Below are 25415 nucleotides of genomic sequence, written 5' to 3' on the forward strand. Positions count from 1 at the left end.
TTAGCAGCTTATATTTTCATCTCATGTTTTTATCTTCTCATGTTTGTTTTTTTAACCATGATCAGTTTCATTGCAATTAAATTCCACCGGCCTTATTTTGAATATCAATTAATCCGTCCAAAAAAAATAAAAACAAATGATTTTGAAATATGTATTCCAAAAATTTTGTACCGATATGACCTTTCGTTCATATCATGCGATATCCTGAAATTGTGAAGACAATTTGCCTAAATAGGGATTATTGAGAACATCGATTATGTACATTGCTTCTTAGTTCATTAAATGGGAAAAATCGAAACATTCCAGCCAAATAACTTTTTAAAAAATATCTGATTCTTGACAGGTCAATATGGGCCAAAATAGACATCTCACCTTTATGCATCAACCGACCCACTTATAGATGCAATTAAAACATCAAAACAGGAAGTCTGACCTCTGCCACACTACCTTGAAAAATAAACCAACAAATTCCACTACTTCATTTTCTTGAAAGTCATTCCATTTTATTATTTTTGCTTTTGCTGTTTTTGTCGTATATCAGTGCACAGAGGAGTTAGTATTGTATATATACACATTTGTCTTCTCTTGGTAATTGTGCACGAAACTATATCGGAATTTAATTTTAAAATGCTAGTCATCAGCGAGATATTACTTGACCTTGGATCTTGTTGAAACAATTAGCAGCTAATCTTTTCTCGCGTTTTTGTCCTATTTAACCATAATTTTATTGCAATTATATTGCACCGGCCTTTGAATATCAATTAATCCATCCAAGAAAGAGAGAAACTAATGATTTTTAAAATATGTATTTCAACAATTTTGTACTGATATGACCTTTCATAGCATGCGATATCCTGAAATTGCGAAGACAATTTGCCTAAAAAGGGACTAGTGGTAATTAACCCAAGTATCACTTTTCAAATTAAAATATATATATATAATGTCAATAAATACACCACAGTGAACAGTGAACCGCAAAGGACAGAAACTGTCAGGCTTTGAAGAAACTGCCAAATATGATGGATGCGTACCTTAACCTGACATTGCTATTAGTCTCAGTATTCTTAATGGCTACTGGGATTGATTGTAGTGATCCTTGTGGAAAAGCTAGGGAAATTCATAATCCTTTTCGAAGTGCTAGTTACAAGTTAAAAAAGGGAGAAAAAGCGCTCTGTGACAGAAAACTATCCGAAGGATGGTATAAATTTAAGGACGGTTTGCAGATACCCATATCGAAACCAGCTCCCCTGCACTGTGGAACTTTTGCACCAATCTGGATGAGAGGAAGTTTGCCCACAACTATAGGAAACACTGTTAAGGCAGAAGCTTGCGTTAATTTGTTTAATATAAGGAAAGGTTGTTCAACTACTTTGCCTTTATCTGTCCGATTGTGCGAAGGGAACGTCTATGTGTATCACCTCACTCCCCCAAGAGGATGTGCTATGGCATATTGTGCAGGTAAAATATAAGTGAAACTGATTACCGTGAACAAAAGGAATGTTAAGAGCTTTACATTTAAAAGTTCAGTTAATCGAGTGTTCAATTTGAGTTTACCGAACAACATAACATTAAACCCTAGTCTAAGTTGAAATCATTTAAGTCTACCATCAGATTTGGGATTTATATATATTTATATATTTTTTTGTAGTTTTCGTTATTCATATATTTAAATTTCTAATTAATTTAAGTTTATGATCGATTCAAATGAATTTGGATTTATATTCTTTAAAGGACAACTGACCCTCCAAAATGACCCATTTTTAAGAGGAACTACATCATTTGAGAAGTCCAAAAATCCAGTTTTTAAAGGGGATAGAGCATCCATTTTTCTAAAACAATTTTTTGAAAACATCGCATATATCGCTCTGGTGGCCGCCATCTTGCGCTTTTATCGCGGGCTCAGAAAAATAGCGTAATGACGTCACAACGTCACAAGAGTTCAAGCTTCCAGTTGTTTGCCTGACTTCTTCCTCAGTTTCTTATACGTTTTACTCAATATTTTGCGAAAAAATACAACTTGGTCATCAAATTAAAGGCATGTCAGAATCTAATTCTTCTTCCGAAGGCTCGGACAGCTCGGGAGACGATTTCGCTCAAGAATTTTTCGGAATGGACGACGAATTTGGTTTACGGCCATATCAGTTTGAACCAGAAATCGAAATCTCCTCAGATGAAGAGTTCAGAGAAGGATCTGACAGTGACATTATTGAAGACGATGAACAAGAGAACAATCGACTTACAAATTCAGATTGGTAAGTCGTACTTCTGTCTTATCACAAAACTGAACTACATATCCATTTTATATAAAATCGTATCTTGCCACTCGTGTTCTTGCAATATGTTCTTTAGATATTGGTATGCATGAATCCAGTTTGCGACCAAAAGCAATACCAACTTTCACAATTTTAATTAAAAACATGTTTAAAAACATCGCTTGATAGTCAATAAGTTATATACTGCAGGATATAGATACAGGGATATAGTTGTGTATGTATATTCTCACTTGGGACAATCGTTGATAATGTTCAAAGATACTAAGAATTGTTTTATTTCTGTTAAATAGGTGTACCTGTGGTAGCTGCCAAATTATGGATTCAATATCTGAATGCATTTGTTGCCAAGAAATCGAAAAAGTGGTTGCAACATGCCAGTCTGTTGTTGAAGATGGAGATGCTGATGAACCACCACCATGCATTACTCAACATCCTGGATTCTTACCTGTTTGTGCCAATAAGTATGTTCTTCGAACCGCATGGGCTCAGTACAAACAGCAGTACAGTAATGCGTATGAAGGCCCAGAGCACAAGCAGTACAGACACATTGCATATAGGCAACTAGCAAGATGGTGCTGGGGAGTTCTTGGAAAGGAAGTTCGGGTTGTTCTGCCCTCTTGTGCTGTCATGTGCATCAGAGCACACTTCCCTCCCCCTGGACTAGAGGAGGACTTTGAATTTGAAGGTTTTCACTATGCAGACGATTAGCTTGGCCTAAAGTTACATGGAGTTATTATATGCATTTTATTTATTCCTTACTTCATTTCATATACACAGAGTGGATTTTTTTCTATCAGGATTTCTGAATGATAAATTGAAAAGGAAAACATGGAAAGGCTGAGACCAAAATGTATAAGATTAGTCATGAATTTATTTTTAGATGAAGTACATATAGAAAGTTGTTTATATAAATGTTTTCTAGGTTTTGCATATTTTATTATTTAAAAACAACTACACCTAGACAAAATATCCAGCTGAATAGAGAACCTAGTGTACAAAGCACTAGTGGACAAAATCATGAGCTAACCAAGCAAATTTTGCAGTTATACTAGACATGGATAACCAATATTTCCTGGGCACCAATTTGTCTGAAAACAAGGCTAGTCAGTATTGTTTATAAAGAATTTGCCTTGAAGTAGCATGCTATAATGGATTCAAAAATTGTGCTAAATGAAAAAAATATTCTCTTGGTGATAGAATCCCACCCCATCTTAGAATCTCGGTACTGACTAGTCTCATTGTCAGACAAATTGGCACTAGGAAATCTTGGCATCCAGGCTTGTCAGCCATTTATGGCTCATATATTTTTTTTCCAGGCAAATAGGCCCTTTGCAGCTCAGTAATCATGTGCTGATTAATTCACTGAGAGCAAATGAATGAACATCTTGATCCCATGAGTGAAAGCGAAAGTCACTATTCAGCTGGAATTTTTTCTATACTACATTCATACTGGGAGAGACCCCATATATAATGGAGCGTAGATAGTTAAAGAAAAGACCTCTTTTAAGATTTCATTTAAAAGTCAATCGTTTCCTAAGTGGTAATGATATTTTAATAAAATTTTCATCTGAACATCTAAAAACTGCAAACTTATCTACCACTTTAATCAGGTCCCCTTCACATTAATTACATATTTTGTTTATAGCAGTTTTACTTGGGTCTGTCATGTACCTTCCCATTTGTAGAAGCATTGTAATTATTACCAGTAATGAACACAACTGTTCAAAGATGAGGGGGATTGGGACGACAGGCTTACTTGACAGTTCTTTCAAAACAGCTATTCACTAGAGTACAATGACTAAAAGAGTGCCAATGATGCTTTGCATTATTTTCTACTAAATAGTGTTAATTAAAAATAGGAAATGGTTAGAATTAGCATCACTTAACACTACACATTTTAGTGTTTTTAGTCTCTACTACATTCCATTTAAATTAATTACCTAGAAAATCTTGACCGGTGTCGTTCAATCAATTCCTGTTTGTCTGGGGCAGGAACACTAGCAATGTTTCTTGGTAATTCAACCTCTTCAATTGGGTCAACCCCTGCAGCCTCCATGCCACCCTCACAAATTTCAAGTACTTTCAGTTGTAGCTCAGGGAGGAAAGCATAGCTTTTTCTTTGTAAGACTGGCTTAACAACCCAGCGCTTGTGCATCTTAGGGAAGCACTTGCGATAACGAGCTTCTCCACTCCTTGGGCCTTTTTGAACAATTGCTTGAATTCTAGCTGTATTGAAATTGTTGTCAATGGCAGCAAGTTGAGTACGAGCAACCATTCCCTTGTAAGAGAAGTGCTCTCTTTTTGAGCAATACTTCAGCATCATCGAATGATAAACTTCAAGCCCTCCTGTGTGACAAAAGTCGGTCAATCTTGCCAAGTCATTAAGTAACTTTGGTTGAAGGACAACCTCTTCTAGGGCCACATGAGCTGGTGACCCCGGCTTGATCCAGTGTGTGGTGCGCACTTGTCTGCGGGTTAGGGGAGGATGGGCACACTTTTTGAATACCTCTGCATCCTTCCAGGAATGCTTGTTCACGCAATGGTGAACAACAGATTTCCACTACTCTCTCAAAAGTTGTACATCCCCATTACATGTAGCAGCACACCACCAAAGATGGTTTGAAATGGATTGTATCCAGGGTGCCAGCTCTTGGTTTTTCTTCAATTTTGCTTTCTTGTTCAGCTTTTTTACAATTGACTTGGAAAGATGCCACACATCATACTGGTGTTTGATGTGGCTAAAATCTTTTGCCATAGTGCTGGTGATGGATGTGTGTCTGTCAGTTGTGATACATTTTATACTGACCGTGTCTTCTAAAGTGTTCAAACACCTTAGAAACCCCTCTTTCTCCATAGCATTGGAGCTGGTTACTTCAGAGACTTGAACAATGCTGAAGGTGGCAATTTTCCCTGTGCTTGTCTCCATCATAGTATATGTGCCATATTTAGCACTATGGCCAGGACTGTCACTTCGGCCATCACCATTGAGATTTACTATGTCCTTATTTGACAGCTCTTCAATTACAGCAGCCTCCTCTCTCTTCCAAGCATCATTAACAACAGGAAATAGGTAACGTTCCTGATGTCTGTAAAAGACCCTCTCACTCAGAAATTTTAGGCCAAGACAGGATGCAAAGTTTTGAAGTCTGGTAAAAGTATTACCAGTAAATAATATTGATGAGGAAATCAACAAGTTCCCAATAGCTAAGTGATTTAACATTGGCTGTGAGTACCATGTCAAAGCATGATGTTTCATACATATAGTTGTCACAATAAGTAGGCTGCCTTGACATACAAAGTTGACATCAGCGACAGGTGCTCCACAGCTTCTACAAAACTTGAATAACTGCTGCAAACAAGAGTTAAATACCAAATATTTAGGTTCTTTGATATGGTTTTCAAGAGTTTTATTGCAGTCTTTGTTTTCTGGCTCTAATTCACTGTCCGCTGTTGAAACTGTCTCTTGCGATGAAACAATGAAACCATGATCATCGTCACTTAGTGGGAGTCCCTCTTCCTCTGAAAACAAAGACTTTTCTGACTTTTGTGGAGACACTGTTGGCATTGACTTTACTGGTGAGGGGTGATAGCTAGTACTGTAGCTGTGGTCGTGGAAGCTCACACTGAGTATTTCATCTCTACTGATGTTTGGTGAAGGGGAGGGATTGTAAACTGTTGTTGTGTCGGCATCTTTATAGTATCCAGGCTCTGTCTGAGTTGATACAGTGGATGTTACAACATATCTACAACCAAGGCAACACTGAACACCAATCTCCTTACAAAGTGGTTCAGGAGAGAACTCTGGTGTTTCCATACTTGGTGGATCTTCACACGAGGGATTTATTGTGGCACATAGCTGCTCCACATTCTTTGAAAATACAAAAATAAACAATGTTTTCAACAATACTATAAACCATTCTTCGAGGCCTACTTTACCTTAAATAATACAAAATAAACATATTAACCAACAATGCTATAAATTATTCTTCCGTGGTCATTTATCCAAGCAAATTTGGAATATTACGGCAACATTGTTATGGTTTACGAATAGATATCAAATGTAAACTAAACACGTGCAAATAACCATTTTGAAAATTTCAAGTATCGATCAAATATTACTAGCTATACTTATGATTTTAAGCAACATTTCATCTATGAAAGCATAAATAGCTAATGATTGATGACTCGCTTCGGTATGCATTAATAAGTCTTTTTCATGAGTGATTATTTCGAAAAACAATGTAAACTATGTTATGTATAAATGACATGTTATCTCACCTCTTCGTTTTGTTTGCGTTTGAGCCGGTTCTCTGATGTAGCTCTTCTTTTAGCTGGCTTGCAAAAATTGAATACTGACGGAACAGCATCGCTCTTTAATCTCCTCTTCCTTTTTATCCCGGTTAACTGCTCCATCAGATCCACTTCAAAGCATGAATCCTCGAAGTGATCGCTGCAAACGTAGCAGTTCTTCAAAGGCGGCAGGTTCTCTCTCTTTATCCGCGCTATCCATGCCTTCTGAAGAGCTATTTTGTTAGGAATTTTGTGGTAGCTAACAGACTCAGTTTTGGAAGAATGGTTGGTGCATTCTGGCACACAACAATGGACCATCTGGATTAAGAAACTTACTCTAACTTAGACTATTAAAAGATCGACTAGCACTCGAAATATACAAACTCAACAAGTTTGGAATGCAAGCTTCACGTTGTGACGTCACGGCATTAATGCGGTAATTTATTGCGGGCTCAAATATGGCGCTCTTCTATTGCTATTTTTCGCGAATTGATTATTTCTTTTCGGCGACATAGAAGCTGTATCAGAGTTCAAAGTTGAATTTATGTGATCTATGTACGTTGTAGTTTTATATGAAAAACGGCAATTTTTGGGGTCAGTTGTCCTTTAAATAACTTACAGTATTGTATTTAACTTTTGATTGTTAGTTTTTTAATATTAGTATTTTTTATGATATATATATTTAAAAGAAATATATATAAGACATAAATATATGTAAAAAGACATTTACATCACAAGAAATGTCGAGTGATACATAATACACTCATTCTAAATGCTCGATACCAACTTTGGCGTTAGACCGAGTACACGTCAAGAATACTATTCATCGGCAATCTTCAGTGGTATCAGTCAAAACCTTTCATAAAGTCCTCAATACGTTTTTACTTTGCTTGCTAACAGGTGACAGGAAACCATGTCCCAGAGGAAAAGAAGGCACGCCCCCAAATTGCAAAAGTACGTAAATCAAATATAAAATCCAGTAAAGTAGCTGCGCGCTCTGGTGTGGTTTAATGATAAGCTCGTATCGTTTTCTGTTTTATTTCTTAGTTTCAAATATAAACGTTTTCCCGGAGAGTCTTGTCCCATTACCAACCATCACTTATGGAGGAAGTTCAGTTTTACAAATGGTTTGCAGTTTTAAGTTTCCTGCTTGGAACAACGTCTCATATCTCGTTGAGTGGTACGCAAATTCGTTTACTTCACCTGTCTTGTTAGATTCGTGGTGCGAAAGAGATGATGACAACTGTACTCAGAGACAAAGCTCGATAAAAGTCGGTAAAGACGGGCATTTCGCAGTAGGAGATACGGTTAGTTCACCAACCTTGAAGTCACTTCTTTTATCCATTATAATATTAATTATTATTATTAGTATATGAAATTGCATGGACTCTGTAGAGTCATACAATTCGGAATCTATAGATACCCGTGAAGTTTTGAAAGTAGTATTCATGACATCATGATAATTTTTTTTTGAGGCGAAATAAAATCAAACTAAATACCAATTGTATCTATTTAGTAACAAATTGTATGGAATCTGTTTTTCCATTGTCTACAAAGCTTATTAAAACAACTTTTATCAGTATTTTATAAATATAGTGAGTGTAAGTTACGTGTTCGGAGAAAATTACTCGGGTTTCTTCCTTAGTTTCGGTTTTATGATTTTTTTTGTACAGAGCTTGATTTTCGCTATTTTTTCCAAAATTGTACAAGCGCATGTCATTCCGGAGTCATGACGTCTCAAAAACAAGCTCGGGACACCCCATTTTTCTTTGCATTTTTGAAATAAGCAATTTCAGGTGAAAAAAGTTTCAATTTTGAATTTTCTGTTTATTATCTACCAAAGCAGTCAGCCACTTTTCTGTCCGCTTTCGCTCTCTCAACATTCGAATTTTTAATAGGACAGCATTTTAACAGGTTAGCTGCAGACTGAAAATGAAGTATTCGACAAGTTCAATGAATGAATGGACAGAATTTGGTAAAGACAGCAAACAATACTATGTTGGAATAGAGGCAAGTATGATCAATGATCACATATTTTTGTTACATCAAAAGGCAAATTTCTGGCTTGACCTATTCAATGAGAAGCGAACCAGTTACTTAGTATGAAAACAACAATTTTAAAGTGCACACCACCTCTTCTCAAAACTTTCAGCATTGATTATACCTGTTGCGTCTTTAAGTTTCTGTCGAAAATCGATAAATAATACGGATGAAATAAAAAGTTACAGCTAAGAATATTCGTCTTGTCTTTATACTTAGGTTTCACCACGACATATCTTCGTTAAAGAATGCAAAGGAGATAGAAACGCGACAGTAACATTAAGACCAACTGTTCCTTTTTTGCCTGCACGATTTGGATTGGACAGTGTTACCGTGTCGATTCTCATACCAGAGAAGTACAAAGCACAAAAACAGCAAGCTGCAGTCGATAAATGCTCCGTTGATTTAACGACTCAAGACATGACCAAGGGACAATCAATCGCAATTAGTGGGATTTGTGATAACCTAAACGAAGATCGACAAAGCTATCTCTTTCATTTTCGACCAGCTACAAGTAATCCTTTTTGGAATAGTGTGGCGTATAGAATGCCATCATTAAAGGTAGGTTATAGTTCATATCGTTCATTCACATATAGTTCCCATTTATAACTGCTATCACTCAAACGATAAATTTCTCATTTTAACCGGCCTTTGGTTGGTCCGGCAATGTTTATTTGTTGAGTTCGACTGCAGTTACAATAAAAAAGTGTAATCTATGAAGTAAAACTTACACTGGTAAACTGCATGAGTACTTTTAATTACAATTGATTTATTTATGGTTCATGCAAATGGCTATAGCTCTCCACTAATTATCATCTCAAGCAGCCCTGCTCGGAGCAATTTGTGAAGTCAATAAGTGAAAATGCACCATGAATAAACTAATTACAGCTAAAAGTACTGGCGTTCTCTGCGGTCTTGGCTTGTTGCTTGAGGCTTTTGGTGCGACAAGGATTTCTGAAATAGGTGTGATATAAAGGCAATTGCAGATGACAAATCAAATATAGCTTTACTTTAATTCAAGAACAGCATTTACTACTACTGACAATGAGAGATTTTAAAATTTAGTGTATAATGTTCAATTATAGGTATCAGTGGATAACACCAACACCAATTCATGTCGCTCAACTTCAGATCCTTATTTGCATACTTTTGCAGGAAGGTAATTTTCGTCATTTTTTTCTGAATGAAATTCTCAAAAATGAACGCATTCCTTTTTGCAGTGGACTGCTCGTCTTCCGTTGTGCAGACAACAACCCCGATAAACTGGCTAGCCATCGGCACTTACGCTGTAATTGGAATCGGAGTCAGAAGCAGTTCATTCATGAAATTGCAAGCGAAAACCGCTTGCATATAGAGGCGTAAGCATGCAGCGAAGAAAAACTAGGAAACCTTCGGATACTCCCGATTCCGACATTAATACTATAAGACCACTAGTAGCTCAACGAATCAGAGCACAGGACTTGTGATAGACCATTAGTAGGTTTATACTAATAATGTCAACCATTTCTACTCATGCGAAACTGTAGGCAAAACTTTAAACTTAAGAACTCATGAATTTCCTCCGTTTTTGTCATAAGCAGTACTCTTTATAATATCTTCCTTAAATCTTGATTTATTAAATTTATTTATTTTTTCTATAAGGCGTTTTAGTTACAATGAAGCAGGCGATTTCCTAATGTACAAAAACAGTGCCCTAAAAGTCGAGGTAAGCTACCTGCTGTTTCATGTATCTTCTTATTGTTTAAGTCTCTGAGTTTTAATCCTAACAAAAAAAGTGTTATATTTTAAAAATAGGTTCACGTACGCAGTTGGACATGTCACAAATCCGGAGCAACCTGTGTATGCGGCGTAGCAATAAGAGAAGGAAAAGACGTTATAGAATTATCTATCTGCAATCAGGTGCTAAATAACGAAAACAAGGAACCCACAAAATTATTTGTAAGAAAAAAAAGCCCTGGAAGACTGGCCAACGGAATACAAGTAAACGAAAATTTGAAAGGTCAATCTTTGGAGCACGAGGTATGAAATAACAATAGCATAGCTCGCGGACTGCTTACCGAATTGAAGCTAGCGTCAGATTGGCAGCATTGGATTGAGATTGGGGTCGCGGTAAGAAGCTGAAACTGAAACGGCTGAAACAGCTGAAACAAGATAAAATCATAAAAATCCAAAACATTTTATGAATTCAAACCGAAACGTATAAATCTATGAATGTGTATATAACTGTATAACTTGAGTACAATTCAATTTACTTCAATTTAATGTAATGATTTACCGCTACGTGAAACACTGAACAAAAAAAAAAAAAAAGACGCTTGAAGGTATATGAGACTGGTCATAAAGTATGGGGCGGGGGAATAGAATAAGTGTTTTTTTTAATATCTTGGCCCATTATAAAATGATGCTGAAAATGTGATGACCCAACCCCAGTTTAGGAGCAAAATTGCAGATGACCCACCCCTGAAAAAAATCTAAATCCCAAAAGAATTTTCTTGGTTGCACACGTCTGTACCACTTCTTGTAACATTCACTGTTTCGGCTTCTTCTTTCTCTGTTATCGTTTTCCTCACTATCAGTAATTCCTATTTCATGAGTAACAATGTTAGTTTCTTCGTCGCTATCCAAATCTTCAGTATCCTCATCAATGTCCTCACATGAAGTATCATCATCTTCAGTGTCCTCACGTGAAGTACCATCTTCTTCATGCTCTTCCTCTGTTGTACTTGTCATAGTATTTAAAAGCTGCATAGACAGCCAAGCATTTATTACTTGGACTTTCTCACTTTTGAACATTTTGCGCTTGAGCAAGTTGTGCTTTTTTAAAGAGACTGCAACTCTCTGCTTCTTAAGCATTCCCCTTTTTTGTATGCCTTTCCAGTCATAGTCTTCGTGTGCTTTAAGTTTCTCTGCTTCCTTATTTTTTCTTTTCATTTGCCCTTTTAATTTTTTCCATTCGGAAGGTACTGCAGATGTTCTACAAACTTCCTAACCTAACCAAATCCTCTGCAACTGCAAATTTCCTTGAGAAATTCTGATGACGACAATTATGTAATACTACTCTATTTTGTAATGGCCCTTTTTAGTAGTCAAATTTTAACAGCCCACCCTTTGAAGGAGTTCAAAATTATGTGACCCACCCCCTGATTTTGCCCCCCCCCCCCCCATCCCCACCTATACTTTATGACAGGTCCCTATGTAAAAAGATAAAAAAATCCAAAGGCATTTTATGGCTGGGCTACCAGAGGCAACCCAGTAAAACTCATGTTAGATTTAATTGAAATATGCCATCTCTACTAACATTTGCATCGGGATTTTGCTCTTTGGTTGTCAAAGCGAGGCAAAATCCGATTGTGTCCTCGGAGCTGGTACTGTACGTTGTAGGTTGTGTTATTTGATGTTCTGATTTCAATATGTCGAGAAATACTCATCTTGGGACCGTGTAAAATTGATACAATGACGACCAGGTGTTAAAAAAAAAAATTAATTAATTAAAGGAGTTTCGTGAAGATTGAAGAGAAGACTTTTTAAACGCGCTGATTAAAAGCAATTGGCAATTTAGGTACCGGAGTCTCTTGGGCCTTGTCAATTTTTTCTACGGGGAAGAAAATTTTTCGAAAAAGCGAAATTACCACATAATTGCTTTAATATCCACTCCCAGTGAATATTAAAGCTACAAGAAATTTGTAAAAATATCACTGCCTTCGATTTCGTCAAAGGATAATAGCCTGGGCAGCCTGGGTTTTCTCTCGTCTCTCGCGGCCCTTGCCTCTCTCAGTTAATCCGCGAAAAAATCCCTCTAGAACCAAGGGTAGCTCTGACAAGCTTTGGGAAACCTCATAATCACCACTCGAGCAGTGATTATCGTCTCACAATCACTGGTCGCTTTCACAGCGCGCGAAACTCTACATTTAAGTCTAAAATTATGTGACACCAATTATTACGCACTACTATGCACTAGCTTGTCATTTTGCAATTTTATTGCTTTAAATATGAAATTTATTCGAATGCTATTTAATGTTTAAAGTTATTGTGTGATTGGTTGATGGCACCATAGATATTTTTTAATTAATGTATCTAATAAAATTATATATTAATGATGGTTTCAACTTTAGGTCATACTGTCTTCTGGCACTAGGGTAAAAGTTTACCGTTATGTAATAACCTTAGATGTTTACGTGTTCGCACCAAACACAGATGGAGTAAGTACTGACGGGCTTTGTGGTAAAATCAATGGTATTCGTAGTGACATTTTTAAATATGGACGAAATGGCCAATCCTATACAAATCAAGAAGACTTTTCCCATAGCTGGCTGTAAGTAAATAAATATGAAATTAATTTTTAACTTTTCTCAAAAAGGCATGGTTGACTTATTTGTTTTATTATGAATTTGGCTTGTAATTAGTTTATTTCTGTTAATTAAGCTTTATATATAATGAGCTACTTAGACGATACGGCAGCCATCTTGCCAGGGGGGCAAAACAAAACGAAGATAATAGAAAATCATAGAGTTTCGTGTGTTGTCTTTCTTTTATGGGTGAAAGTGATCGATGTGTTATCTTAATTCATCTTTTGTCGTATTCTCTTGTGGTGAGCTGTTTAATATCAATCGACATCATTACTATAATCAAACCGCCGTTTGGCGAACTCGTGGATACTAGTTGCACTTTCCAGAGATTGGGCTCCCTGTGTCGTTATGCTTGTCGACATTCGAAGGTTTCAAAGTATTTCGCTCGATTTCATATTCTAAATACTCAATTTAGCTTGTAAGATGATTAGTCGTCCTTTTATATATAGTTCTTTGTTATTTTGTTGAGTTTGGAAGCGAATTCTGTGATGATTTGATTGTTGAAGTTACTTCAATGACGAAAGAGGACTTCGACTTCGATGGACTTCTATTTGCTAAGTCTTCTGAAAAACAAATTCTGGATTTTGTTTTTAATTTCAGGAATCATTCGTTCAAATCTTTTTGGCTAACAAAAAGCGTTGCGTTATCCGTTACTACTTATCTTTACCTTCAAGGGTCACGGCGCTTACAATCGATTTGTTGCCTGAAGTTTTCACATGAAACTATTTATTTACACTGTGAACTAAGTGAATATTTTATAGAAATTTAGAAATACTATTTAATTTGTCTTCATTCAAGTCTGTAAATTACTGATTATTTATTGGAGCGAATCTATTGTGTAGATTTGTACCTTAGCAGTTACAGCCATTCTCCTATAGCATTGTTTCTGTCGCGACGAAGAAAGTTTTGGTGGACGTCAATCACAAGGCGTTTCCATAACATTGTTGGAAAACACAGGGCTATAAGGGCACGTGCCTATAGAATGTCATGGAAACGCCTTGTTGACGTCTACCGAGTGAAACATTTGCATATTCAGACCCTTCACAATAACTCGTTTCTACGCTTCACGTATCCACGAGTTACAAGATGGCAGCCGTATCGTCGAAATATAGACTCAATATATTTCAATATTTATAGTTTCAATATTTTCAAGATGGCGGCGAAAACGAGAGAGACTGTGGACGAGTATTTTGGTTCCCAAAGCACGCTGGGTCCAAGTTTTCGGGACCCATAAGTCCTTTCGGTCATTGTACCGTTACAGTCTCTCTAAGCGTGGAGACGGAACGGACGAGCGAGAGACTGTGGAAGAGTCTAGTCGAAATAGTCCATTTTAGTAGACCATTAAGATTTCTTTGTTGTTGAATGTTGTTTTTAGCGTAAAGCAATCTAGAGCACTTAAAAATCACTATGAAAAACCAGCAAAGTGAAATGCTATCATCTTGTATAGACCTATGTATTCATGCAAAACATTTTTTACATCTCCTTACAAGCCCTTCTACTTACCAAAGAAAATATTTAAGAAATTGTACTTACTAATGAAAAAAAGCTGTACTTACAAGTCTTTTTTTACAGTCTTAAACCAGAAGAGAGCTATCTTGAGAAAAATCTACCCATAGATGAAAAAGAGCCCGAACAAGAACGTTTCTGCTTTTGCAGCATAACAGACGACAAATTTACAAGCAATACTTGTAAAACAAGCGCAAATCATTTCAATGACATCGAGGAAGGAGGCCGCGAGGTGCAACTAAATATCGATCCTACAATGTTCGAATTAAAACGAAGATCGGTGGATAGTCACTGGTACAGCGATGACATCATTAATCAAGAGTATCGCAGTTTTTTTGTCGCTGATCATGATGTACAAAAAGCTTTGAACCGAATACGAAGTAAGAGATCAACTTCCTATACAAGGTGGCCTGAACGAAGAGCGAAACGATATTGCACAAAACTAATCGAGGGCTCAGAAGCAGCAAAAACATGCAGGAAATTGGACTCGGAAAGCGTGGAAAGTGCTATTGGACAATGTATCAATGATCTAGTGGTAATAATATTATAATCAAATGTTTAGCTTTGTGGTTGTACCACCGCGGACGTAACATCAGTTCAATTCATTTGAAAATGGCGCCCAAGCAATCAATTCAAACCGCATTTTCCAAATTTCCCTGAGTTTTGTTTAGACGATAATGATAGGAACTATAAATGAATTGGATATGAATTTTCTGATGTCCACTCCAAGGGAATAGCTATCTCTAGTAATCGTTTGTATGCGAGTCTATATGAGTGGCTTACCTGCCCGGGGGGGGGGGGGGGGGGGGGTACTCCCCTATATTTGCTATACGGGTATGTGCCGCCCTATAGGGTATGGTTTTTCGGCTTTTGGGTCTGGGGTAGGGTATCATTTTTTGACATTTTGTCTGGGATAGGGTGTCATTTTATTCTGGGATAGGGTTAACAATTTGGTCGTTTTTGTCTGGCGAATAGGCTACGCTTTCTGCCGACACAAAAACAATAAAAACGTTTTTTCCGTATTTTCCGTCTTTTAGTCTGGGATAGGGTGTACAATTCTTAGTTTTTAATTAGTTTGGGTAGGGTATGTAAAATCAAAATTTTAGGTCTGGGATAGGGTCAGGGTTTTGAGGTCCTGGCGGCACACCCCTACCCAAGTTGGGGTGGTAGTACCCCCCCCCCCCCCCGGATTACCTGGTTGTACACGCCCATGAACTGGATTTTTCTTAACGAAATCTAATTACCTTTTATCTTTTCACTTTCAGTTGTCTGGGAATGAAGATTTTGCAATCTTAGCATTTGATACCATGAAAGTAGTTTGTGAAGAGACTGCTTTGACAAATCTTTCACTCTATACTCAAAATTCTGATGGTGAGTTAATATTTTCAAAAGAAATAGTGCAAGACTTGTGTCCTACAAACTGTAGTGGACGTGGCGAGTGTAAGAACAGAACCTGTATATGTGATGAAGGCTATACTGCTCGGGACTGTTCCATAGATGTTAATGCAGTGCCTGAATTACTAGGGTATGTAAAAACCAAATATTATATTAATTCAACCCAGTATATTTCAGTGCGAATCTATTTTAATTATGTCCCGATTACACATCCTTTTTCTTGAAGAAATGGGCGATATCGACTCGTTATTTCTAATACGCAGCTATTTTTTTGAATGCCAAAAAGATTCTAGAGATATCAATAAATTCGAGATCGCGTCCATTTTGGACTGAGAAGATGGAAAATATTTTTTTAAAAATTCATCAAAACATAGCCTCCGTTGCAGACGTCCTGCGGGGTTCGGTTTGGATCCCTCCCCCAGGAGGACGTCTGCAACGGAGGCTAATCAAAACATTCGAAGGACGTCATCATGAAAAAAGCTGCATGCGAACAATGCTCGCGAACCGGTCCTTAAAGTAAAACTACATTTAAAAAATATAGTATTAGTATTCGATACCTAGAGTCACACTAAAGTTTAGAATACGCTTCTTGCATCACTAAAATGTATCTGATAAATAGTGTTATGAGAGAGAAAATTAATGTTTTTACAGATTACGGCTAGACATCAGTTTTCTAATTACTATTTCGTATCGTATGAAGATAAAGAACGATCGATTAGCTATATAAAAATATCGATATAAGATTTCAGTAAGGCTACCATGACGCAGAAGTTTAGATAATGGTATGCATTGAATTCACAAGTAAACCTCTTAGCTCCTCCCATTAGCATTTGTACCTCTGGTTACGCCCTACACAGTTTTTACCCCTTCGCTCAGTTATTTTAGCACTATTCATATATTAACTTTAGTTTAAGCTATGTTTAGCTCCAAGATTTTCACTCGTAATACTCGTTATTAAGATACACACTTAGGAATTCACTTATTCTTTTAGCCAATCATGATTCAACGATATTATTACGTTGATTGTAGACTGACATAGTTAATCTATTAACTATGACATGTCATAGAATTATTATAAACAGAGCTCATATGTAATTAGTTGAACACACAGAGAACACAGAGAGAACAGAGAGTAGAATAAAGAGCTCATACCTAGAGCGGTCGTCTCATAACAATAGTTATCGTTTCTCTTAGTCTTGTTTACATTATTTTTTAGTATCTACAACGGTGGACTCTGTGATATACGTGAACGTCCATGTAAAAAGACCGATCTGTTGGGACAGAAGTTTATCGACTCAAACAACCTCACGTGTCATGTGAAAGAATTCAAGGTATATTTATTTAGTGTAATTGTTGTTTCTATAGTCATTCATTAATTCTCTTATTCAGTGTACAATATATAAACAACTTTTAAAACTAATGAAATTAAGGCGTAGTGCTCAGAAAAAGCTCAGTATACACGACTTTCAAAAATGTCGAAGTCATTCATCTCACTAATTTGAGTTCTCTTAAGCGTCTTTTGAAGTAAGGGTGAATGACTTTGACACAAAATATCGTACTGAGTAGACTTTATTAATGAGGCCTTACTTACCTCGCTTGCGTTCAATTGTCCCTAGTTCCAACCGAGTTTGGCGGCCATTTTTGAAAGTCGTGCATTGGAGTTTTCCACAGATGTTTGAACTCGAAATACACTTATACAGATTTGATTTCCACAATTAGATTTTGTCGAAAAATTAATCCACTTCATGGGTGGATTTATTAAAATTAAAACTTGCAACCAAAGGCTTAATTACAAAATTAACACAAGAATATAATTAACTATATAGTAACAACTGATATATCTAAAAACTATTAATTTGGACTATAATAACAAAATGTGTAAAAACTATTATATTGAACAGGGTTTAAAAAATTATTTAAAGGAATAAAAAAGTATAGAAACCATAGATATGTAATTCTATGTCCTAAAAGCATGGCTAATGATAAAACTGATTCCTACACCGCTCGGTTTTGCATTTTGTGGGGACCGTAGGGGAATGGAATGAGACTAAAACGGCTGCGAGGGTGACCATAATATTAGGTCCAAACAGCCACAGATTATCTACTTGTATAAAAAGAACGTCAAGGAACCCTGTTTACAATTAATTGGTGCTTTGATAACTAATAATTGCATATTTTCTTTCTAATGAGGTTTATTCAGGTTCTTGGTCTCCACGTGGAATTCCTATCACAACACATGGAAAGATGATGGACATATTTGGTGTTAAATGCAACCTGCCTGATCCACCTACGAGACTTGGTGATTATGATCACGAGGGGACCCCTGCTGGGGGACTTATGATCTCAGTTTCTAACGATGGCTTCAATGCAAGTGCTCAACAATTACGACATGTCACTTATGATTCTAAGTGTATGAACTGCACCAACTCAAGCATATGTGAACGTAAGGTGAGTTCACGATATTCACTACATATATACATTTATCATTATCCAACTATTCAAATTAGAGTACAAATAACGCAGGAGAAAGCCTGGAGCGAGTACGAATATCCTGAGATATTTGTATACTCCAGATTATTCATGGAATACTTCGTTTTAAAGCCTTCTTTTTGGGAAAAGGTAAGCTCAACTCAATAATAAATAACTTATTAGACATTTTAGGGTGGAATACGAGTGGACGAAAAAATATCCACCTGTATTACACTCGAAAATGTCTAATAAGATCTATGTATTCCAATAATTTGTATTTGTGCCCAAGTATTGGTTAGTACTTGTTATTTAACGGCATTGAATAAGCTCAGCAGAGTTACATTCCTATTCCTATCAGGGATTCTTATCAGGGATTTTTTTCAGATAAATATGATTTCAACATTCTCATTAAATAACCTTTACTAAATTACCTAACTCTGAGAGAGTTAACAGAACTAGCATGGGTCGATATCTCATATTCCAGTCACTTATTTCCGATCTTCAATATAAATTTTAAATTCTTATCAATAAATGTTTTTAAAATATTACAAAACTTAATGTATTTTAAAAAGGAAATGAGCTCGAGTATGCCATCATTTCTAACTTAGTGACTCAATTCCGAATGCATGAGCGTGCGCGTCATTCCGTCAACTTATTCTGAAATTTTGATTTCAGCCGAATTCCTGTCTTATCAGAGGACATTGTTTTGCTGCCAACGAGCCCAACCCACGTGACTGGTGCCAGCAGTGCTTACCCAAAGATGACCAGAATTCCTGGACGCGTAGGAAAAGTAATCTGACTTTGGCCATACTAAATAAAGAAATATATCACTAAGTTACACACTCAAATAATTACTTGGCTTCCTTAATTTAACAATGTTTCTGTAAAGTGAGAACAAACATTATTCACTATTACAATAATATATTTTTCATAGATAACCAAGCACCAAATTTTGCCACCAAGACAGCTGTGTTAGCCGTTCAAGGAGAAGATCTCGTGATACAGCTGAAAGCAACAGACCCTGATAACCGTCCTGTGACATTCTCTCTACTCAGTTCTACAGCTACTGGCCACACATTCAGTACAGCTGGTCTACTGAGATGGAAGGTCACATCGAATGAGAAGTTCACCTTCAAAGTGACTGACGAGTGTGGAGCGTTTGATACAACAGACATGTTAGTGCGTATAGTACAATGTCCATGTCTGAATGATGGTCAATGTGTCCCCCACCCCTACCATCCACGGGGATCTGGTCTGTATCAGTGTAAATGCGTGAATGGATTCAGTGGAGACAGATGCCAAAGATGCCCTGGACTAGTCTGTAAGTCAAGCTTTGATCATATTTTTGTTATAAGGCATAGAGTAGTCTGGCAATTAATTCCGGTGCTTTCAGCTTTTAATTCGTGTGCTTTCAGGTCCTCCTAGAAATCTCAGTGTAATGAAATTAAGCTCAACAGAAGTTGAAGTAAAATGGCTCGAACCACAAGACAAATCTGTGGAATATTACCTCTTGGGGGTAAGCGATTAATAGCCAGAATTGATGTTTATGTAAGAGCGTTACTAACACATATCTTTTATAAATTGTGTTCTTCAGTATGGTCCACTGGAGCAAAACCCCAGTATTCGAAGCTTATCAAAAAACATAACCAGTTGGATTCTGACTAATTTGAGGAAATTTACAGATTATCGAATCGCAGTGTCTGTTGTGAATGAAAATCGCACAATGACGGTTGAAATCATTGTAAAAACAGATGAAGATGGTGAGCTAATTCTTAAGTCACTGTATATGTACAAGCACCAGAGGAACCTACGGGATTAGATAGAAGGACTCTTTGCAGTCAGGCTATAACTGTATATTTCACGATAGGCTGGAAATCCCAGACCTACAATTTTGATTTTACATACCCTACCCCAGACTAAAACTAAGAATTGTACACCCTATCCCAGACTAAACCCGGTTGGTCAATAGATTGCAATCAATATTTGCTAGCGTTTTTATTGTTTTTGTGCCGTCAGAAAGCGTAGTCTATTCGCCAGACAAAAACGACCAAATCGTTAACCCTATCCCAGACTAAAACGACTAAATCGTAACCCTATCCCAGACAAAAAGGACACCCTATCCCAGACAAAATGCCAAAAAATGATACCCTACCTCAGACCCAAAAGCCGAAAAACCATACCCTATAGGGCGGCACATACCCGTATAGCAAATATAGGGGAGTACCCCCCCCCCCCCCCCGGGAAATTCTTGTACAATTTTGACAATTAATTATGTAACTGCATATATTTTTTCTTTTATAAATCATATCTCTATTTGATGGTGTTCAACTGATTTCTTTCCAGTTCCTGATGCTTCTCCAAACATTACTAATATCACTCCTGTAAGTTGTGACACCATAAATATTACATGGTCACCTATATCCAAAACTTTGCGTAACGGTATTATTAGAGGTTACAGAATCTACTATAAAGCAGGTTTAGCAAATGGAAGTTGGGCAAAGTGGCAGTCGCTTACTGTAAGAACTGGAAACGTTTCAAGTGTGAATGTTACAAAGGCCGTGGTTTCCAGACTGAAGCCAACAACGATGTATTGCTTCAAGATGACAGCTTTTACAAGTAAAGGGGAGTTCCCTCTATTGAAAGTGTCAAATTGTTGGTTAGCAAAAAGTAAGTCATGTATAACTTCAAGAAGTAAGGTACAACGTTCTCCAGAGTTAAATGCTTGTCTGCTTCATAACTGAGACCTATGAATTCCCCTTGATAGACTTGATAATAACAAAATGCCCTTTTCTCTTACTCCAGTAAACCGAGCACCACAATTCAGTCTAAAACCAATGATCTACAACGCTTTACAAGGAGAAGATCTCGTGATACAACTGAAAGCAACAGACCCTGATAACCGTCCTATAACTTACTCTCTACTCAGTTCTACAGCTACTGGTCACACATTGAGTTCAGCTGGTCTACTGAGATGGAAGGTCACGTCGAATGAGAAGTTCACCTTCAAAGTGACTGACGAGTGTGGAGCGTTTGATACAACAGACATGTTAGTGCGTATAGTACAATGTCCGTGTCTGAATGGTGGCCAATGTGTACCCCACCCCTACCATCCACGGGGATCTGGTCTGTATCAGTGTAAATGCAAGGAGAAATTCTCTGGAGAACATTGTGAACTGTGCAAAGGGATTAGAAGTAAGTTAAATATATTCCGTCTTAAAATCCTAAAGCCAGAGACCGCTTGATTAACTTTCATTATTTACGGAAAAGACAATGTATTAAATGACGAATGTGGTATGGCTAGCATTTATGAAAACGTTGTTCGCAATTTTTCTACATCGTTCCAATCCATGAAGGTAAGTTTTAATTTTAGGATAAAGCTTGAGTTTTCAGCGATATATTCCAATGATAGTCATAAAAGCCCATCCGGGATGGCTAATGTGTTTCTACATGCATTACAATTAGCCATTCCGAGGTTAAGGAAAAACTGGGTCGAATTAGCCTTGCATTATGAGGACATATTTCCAATATGGCAGCTAAATCGATAACATCTTTTTTTTTAACCTTTAACAGACAACAAACCACCCAAATTCACTTCCCAAACAAGCATAAATGCATTGCAAGGAGAAGATCTCTCCATACAACTGAAAGCAGACGACCCGGAAAAGATGAACATCACGTACTCTCTACTCAGTTCTACAGCTACTGGTCACACCCTAAGCTCGTCTGGTCTACTGAGATGGAAGGTCACATCAAATTCATCGTTTACCATCAAACTTACTGACGAATGCGACACATTTGACACGATAGAGATGACACTACGTATAGTACAGTGCCCGTGTTTCAACGGTGGTAAATGTGTACCCCACCCTAAACACCCAAGGGGTTCTGGGGAATATATGTGTAAATGCGTAAACAGATTTCGAGGAGAATGGTGCGAAAGATGCCCTGGTTTCGTCTGTAAGTAAACTTTTGCTCGTCATATCTTATTTCAATTGCTTTCGTTCTATGAACGAAGTTTTGTTTCCTTTGTAGGTCCCCCACGTAACGTTACAGTGAAAGCCATAGGATCAACAAAACTTGAAGTGAATTGGCTCGGTCCATCAGATAACCTCATATCCTACTATTATGTCAAGGTATGTGCATGTATAGGAAGCTTATGATGGTTTCTTGTTGCTGGCGGGCGATCACGTCTTTTTTATCGTCATCCAAACGATTAGAAATCGAAATTCTCAAAATATTTTATCTTATATTAAGATGGGCTTTGCACAACGTTAAATCTGAAAAATGGTCCAACATATGTTTAATGACAGTTTCTTGAAAACAGACATGTCCTACTCGTTCGTCGAGTTTAGCTGGGCTTAATGCTGCTTCTGATCCCATTCTATTTTCAGTATGCTCAGCCGAAGTACAAATATAGATGGGAACAAGTGCCTAAAACAGTAACAACCAAGACTTTGAACTACTTGAAAAAGTTCACAGATTATCGTGTTGCTGTGTCTGTAGTGAATGCTTATGGGGAAAAAATGGTAGAAACTATGGCAAAAACAGGCGAAGATGGTAAGTTTTATTCAGGGTATATTAATTTAAGATGAATATCTTACCTATGTGTCTTTTTTGGTCATTTTTTTCCTTCTGCAGTACCAGATGCTGCACCAGTCATAAACGCCATCTCTCCAGAACGATATGACAAGATGCTGGTGAGGTGGTCCCCGATACCCAAAGAAAAACGAAACGGTATCATCGTGGGTTATAAAATCTACTACAGAAAACTATACACAGATGATACATGGAATACAACAACAACATCCACCGCGGATTTGACCAGCACCACAGTTACTGGACTGCAGTCGTACACCGAGTATTGTGTAAAGATGTCTGCCTTTACGAGTAAAGGAGAGTATCCTCAGTGGAAAAGAGGACAGTGTTACGAAGTCAAGAGTAAGTAAAGGTTGTTAGTCAAACAATAAAAAGGCCTTTGAAAACGGCTGCGTTATTACGCTTTGCTTTCTGTAGTTCATTTCTAATTAAAAATATGCCATTATTACCATCAGCTCCTTCACTTCCTATCAAAGTCTCTGGCGAAGGCATCAGTTTAAGGGAAATTCGTCTCAGGTTTGAAAAGCCAAAGCGCTCAATGCCTTCCACCAGAGTCCAAGTAGATTACGGAAAACAGAAAGACAGGTTGAATATGAAGAAAGCTTGCTATGGATCTTCATGCGTCATTGATAACCTTGAGCCAGACACCATGTACTACTTCATGGTGATTGGATATGCGTACCAGAGAGGCGAGTCGCCATCGTTTATTCAGATCAGGACTCTTGCTCGAGGTACCTAGCTTAATTATCACGTATATCAAGATCTCCATTATATTTTTCCGTGGTGAACTAACCCGGCAAGCTTTCTTGCAATCAACACATCTCCATAACTTTGTCTTCCTTTGTCTTTTGTGATTTTTATGAATCCATATGTGTTTCATGTGAATGCCACAATGCACTGGCAGAATTTTAACTTTAAACTTAATCTAATCCTGGTTATTATTCTATTCATAGGTTAAAGTGCCACGGCCGAAGAACTTTTAAAACCTTTTCTCTCTTTCTTTTTGTACTTTCAAATGTTGATTGTTATCTTAAAGCTTTACGTCTTTACTTCTGGGAAATTATAGAAAGTTAAGCAAAAACATAAAAGCTTTAAAAAATGGTAATTCGAAACTAAGTTGGCAATGATTATGCATGCTATATATGTAGACTTGAATATCTCAAGCTGCAAAATAAAATATTTTCTAATAAATTTATGATGAAGTAAGGGTTGTTATAAAAGTCATATTGAAGTACTTCAGTAAATATATTGAAACAATTTAAAAGTATTGGCTGATTATTCTATGATGTAATAGATTTCACTAGGTGTACGAGGGTTTTCCCCTAATTTGATCATCGGGTCTTCACTACAAAGATTCTATTCATAGGCTCTATTAAGACAGGCAATGAAAAACATGAGGATATTTCACCTTGGTCAACTATAATACTTCTAAATAAATACCCCTTGATTGATTTTGAGAACTGTCTTGTTCCTAAAGATAAAGGTTACATGTCCTTTCACTAAATACACCTTACATGCATTTATCCATTTCGAAATTAATGGATTATCTCTTTCTTGCTTCCTTTCTTCCTTCTTTTCTAGCTTTCTCCTTTCATTTCTTCTCTCTCTATTTTTCTTCTTCTTTGTTTGTTTGTTTCGGTTTTTAACTACCGTTTGTGTCAATTTCGCTCAACACTTTCCTTATAATTGTTCCTACGGCTACAAACCTCAGATAGTAAATATTATTAACACTTATTGATATATTAATTATATTAATATTTTAATATACTTGCTTAGTCCATTCAATATAATTATTCAATTCTGATTGATTGAGAGCAGGTGACTGACTTTGAAAGCTTCAAGCAGTAAATTATCGATTTTTCTTGCACTGAAACGAAGTAGCGCAGGATTCTTGCTAGATTTGATAAAAATTTCGTTTCGGAAGAGTCCTTTTGTTGGCTTTCTTAAGTTGAACTTACTTGAATTACAGCTTATTCTCAAGATCATATATTGAACATTTATCTACTTTTTCAAAAAAGTTTCGCAATACTTGTAAATTAAAATGGAGGGCTTTTCCGGGAGGCGGGGTTTATCCGACTCCGACTCTACTCATATACATAGCCAGGAGAACGTACGGAGGTACATGACGTATATCAAAAATTTACTCGATGGGTTACCAATTTTCCTTAATAAAATATGGAAGGTGATAATAAAGATTGACAATCATCGTACTGGGAGCTCCGCTTTTAGGTAGTGCCTGACTATACTAAGTGTACTGACATGACATGACAAACACACTATTTCAGACCACGTACCATTATCTTGATAATAAGATACTTTGTTTGAGTTGTATGAAATGAAAAGATACTATAGGGAATAACATGCAATACTAAACGGTGCATTATTTGAAAATATATTTTCCTAACACTACAGCAACAGCAATGATAACAGCAAATACGAAAATAAATAGGTAATAGCGAAGCTGTGCCAAGAGTCATACCTTAATATCGCGGACTATACC

At 36.9% G+C, this 25415-nt stretch overlaps 3 protein-coding genes across 3 annotated transcripts; 2 read left to right on the top strand and 1 right to left on the bottom strand.

Annotated features, from left to right (window-relative positions):
• The first annotated feature begins 978 nt into the window (after nt 1-978).
• On the top strand, nt 979-24373 carry LOC116305175 (von Willebrand factor D and EGF domain-containing protein). Its single transcript, XM_089026127.1, has 25 exons — nt 979-1458; nt 7464-7517; nt 7611-7870; nt 8478-8573; nt 8823-9164; nt 9689-9762; nt 10245-10308; nt 10398-10622; nt 12716-12915; nt 14522-14990; nt 15721-15980; nt 17067-17181; nt 18041-18298; nt 18995-19109; nt 19254-19640; nt 19735-19835; nt 19914-20079; nt 20663-20986; nt 21122-21511; nt 21890-22276; nt 22352-22452; nt 22711-22876; nt 22958-23257; nt 23371-23646; nt 23869-24373. The coding sequence occupies exons 1-25, from the start codon at nt 1017-1019 to the stop codon at nt 23871-23873; spliced, it is 5577 nt and encodes a 1858-aa protein (XP_088882253.1). The 5' UTR covers nt 979-1016; the 3' UTR covers nt 23874-24373.
• Nucleotides 1750-3855, top strand: LOC148913150 (uncharacterized). The gene is made up of 2 exons (XM_089026126.1): nt 1750-2252; nt 2564-3855. The coding sequence occupies exons 1-2, from the start codon at nt 2038-2040 to the stop codon at nt 2979-2981; spliced, it is 633 nt and encodes a 210-aa protein (XP_088882252.1). The 5' UTR covers nt 1750-2037; the 3' UTR covers nt 2982-3855.
• On the bottom strand, nt 4083-7162 carry LOC148913151 (uncharacterized). The gene is made up of 2 exons (XM_089026125.1): nt 6552-7162; nt 4083-6141 (listed from the first exon to the last, which is right to left on the bottom strand). The coding sequence occupies exons 1-2, from the start codon at nt 6879-6881 to the stop codon at nt 4834-4836; spliced, it is 1638 nt and encodes a 545-aa protein (XP_088882251.1). The 5' UTR covers nt 6882-7162; the 3' UTR covers nt 4083-4833.
• Nucleotides 24374-25415: the final 1042 nt, after the last annotated feature.

This window comes from Actinia tenebrosa, unplaced genomic scaffold (assembly GCF_029948245.1).
Source record: "Actinia tenebrosa isolate PJP-AT-01 unplaced genomic scaffold, QUT_ActTen_1.0 PGA_scaffold0__85_contigs__length_37466705, whole genome shotgun sequence".
NCBI classification, from domain to species: domain Eukaryota; kingdom Metazoa; phylum Cnidaria; class Anthozoa; order Actiniaria; family Actiniidae; genus Actinia; species Actinia tenebrosa.

Excerpts from the sequence above, each read along its gene's own strand:
- LOC116305175 (XM_089026127.1), top strand. The coding sequence starts at position 1,017 with ATGATGGATGCGTACCTTAACCTGACATTGCTATTAGTCTCAGTATTC. Across the intron at positions 7,518-7,610 it reads CACGCCCCCAAATTGCAAAA|TTTCAAATATAAACGTTTTC; the intron begins GTACGTAAATCA and ends TTTATTTCTTAG. Across the intron at positions 8,574-8,822 it reads AATACTATGTTGGAATAGAG|GTTTCACCACGACATATCTT; the intron begins GCAAGTATGATC and ends CTTTATACTTAG.
- LOC148913150 (XM_089026126.1), top strand. The coding sequence starts at position 2,038 with ATGTCAGAATCTAATTCTTCTTCCGAAGGCTCGGACAGCTCGGGAGAC. Across the intron at positions 2,253-2,563 it reads CGACTTACAAATTCAGATTG|GTGTACCTGTGGTAGCTGCC; the intron begins GTAAGTCGTACT and ends TCTGTTAAATAG.
- LOC148913151 (XM_089026125.1), bottom strand. The coding sequence starts at position 6,881 with ATGGTCCATTGTTGTGTGCCAGAATGCACCAACCATTCTTCCAAAACT. Across the intron at positions 6,142-6,551 it reads AACGCAAACAAAACGAAGAG|AATGTGGAGCAGCTATGTGC; the intron begins GTGAGATAACAT and ends GTATTTTCAAAG.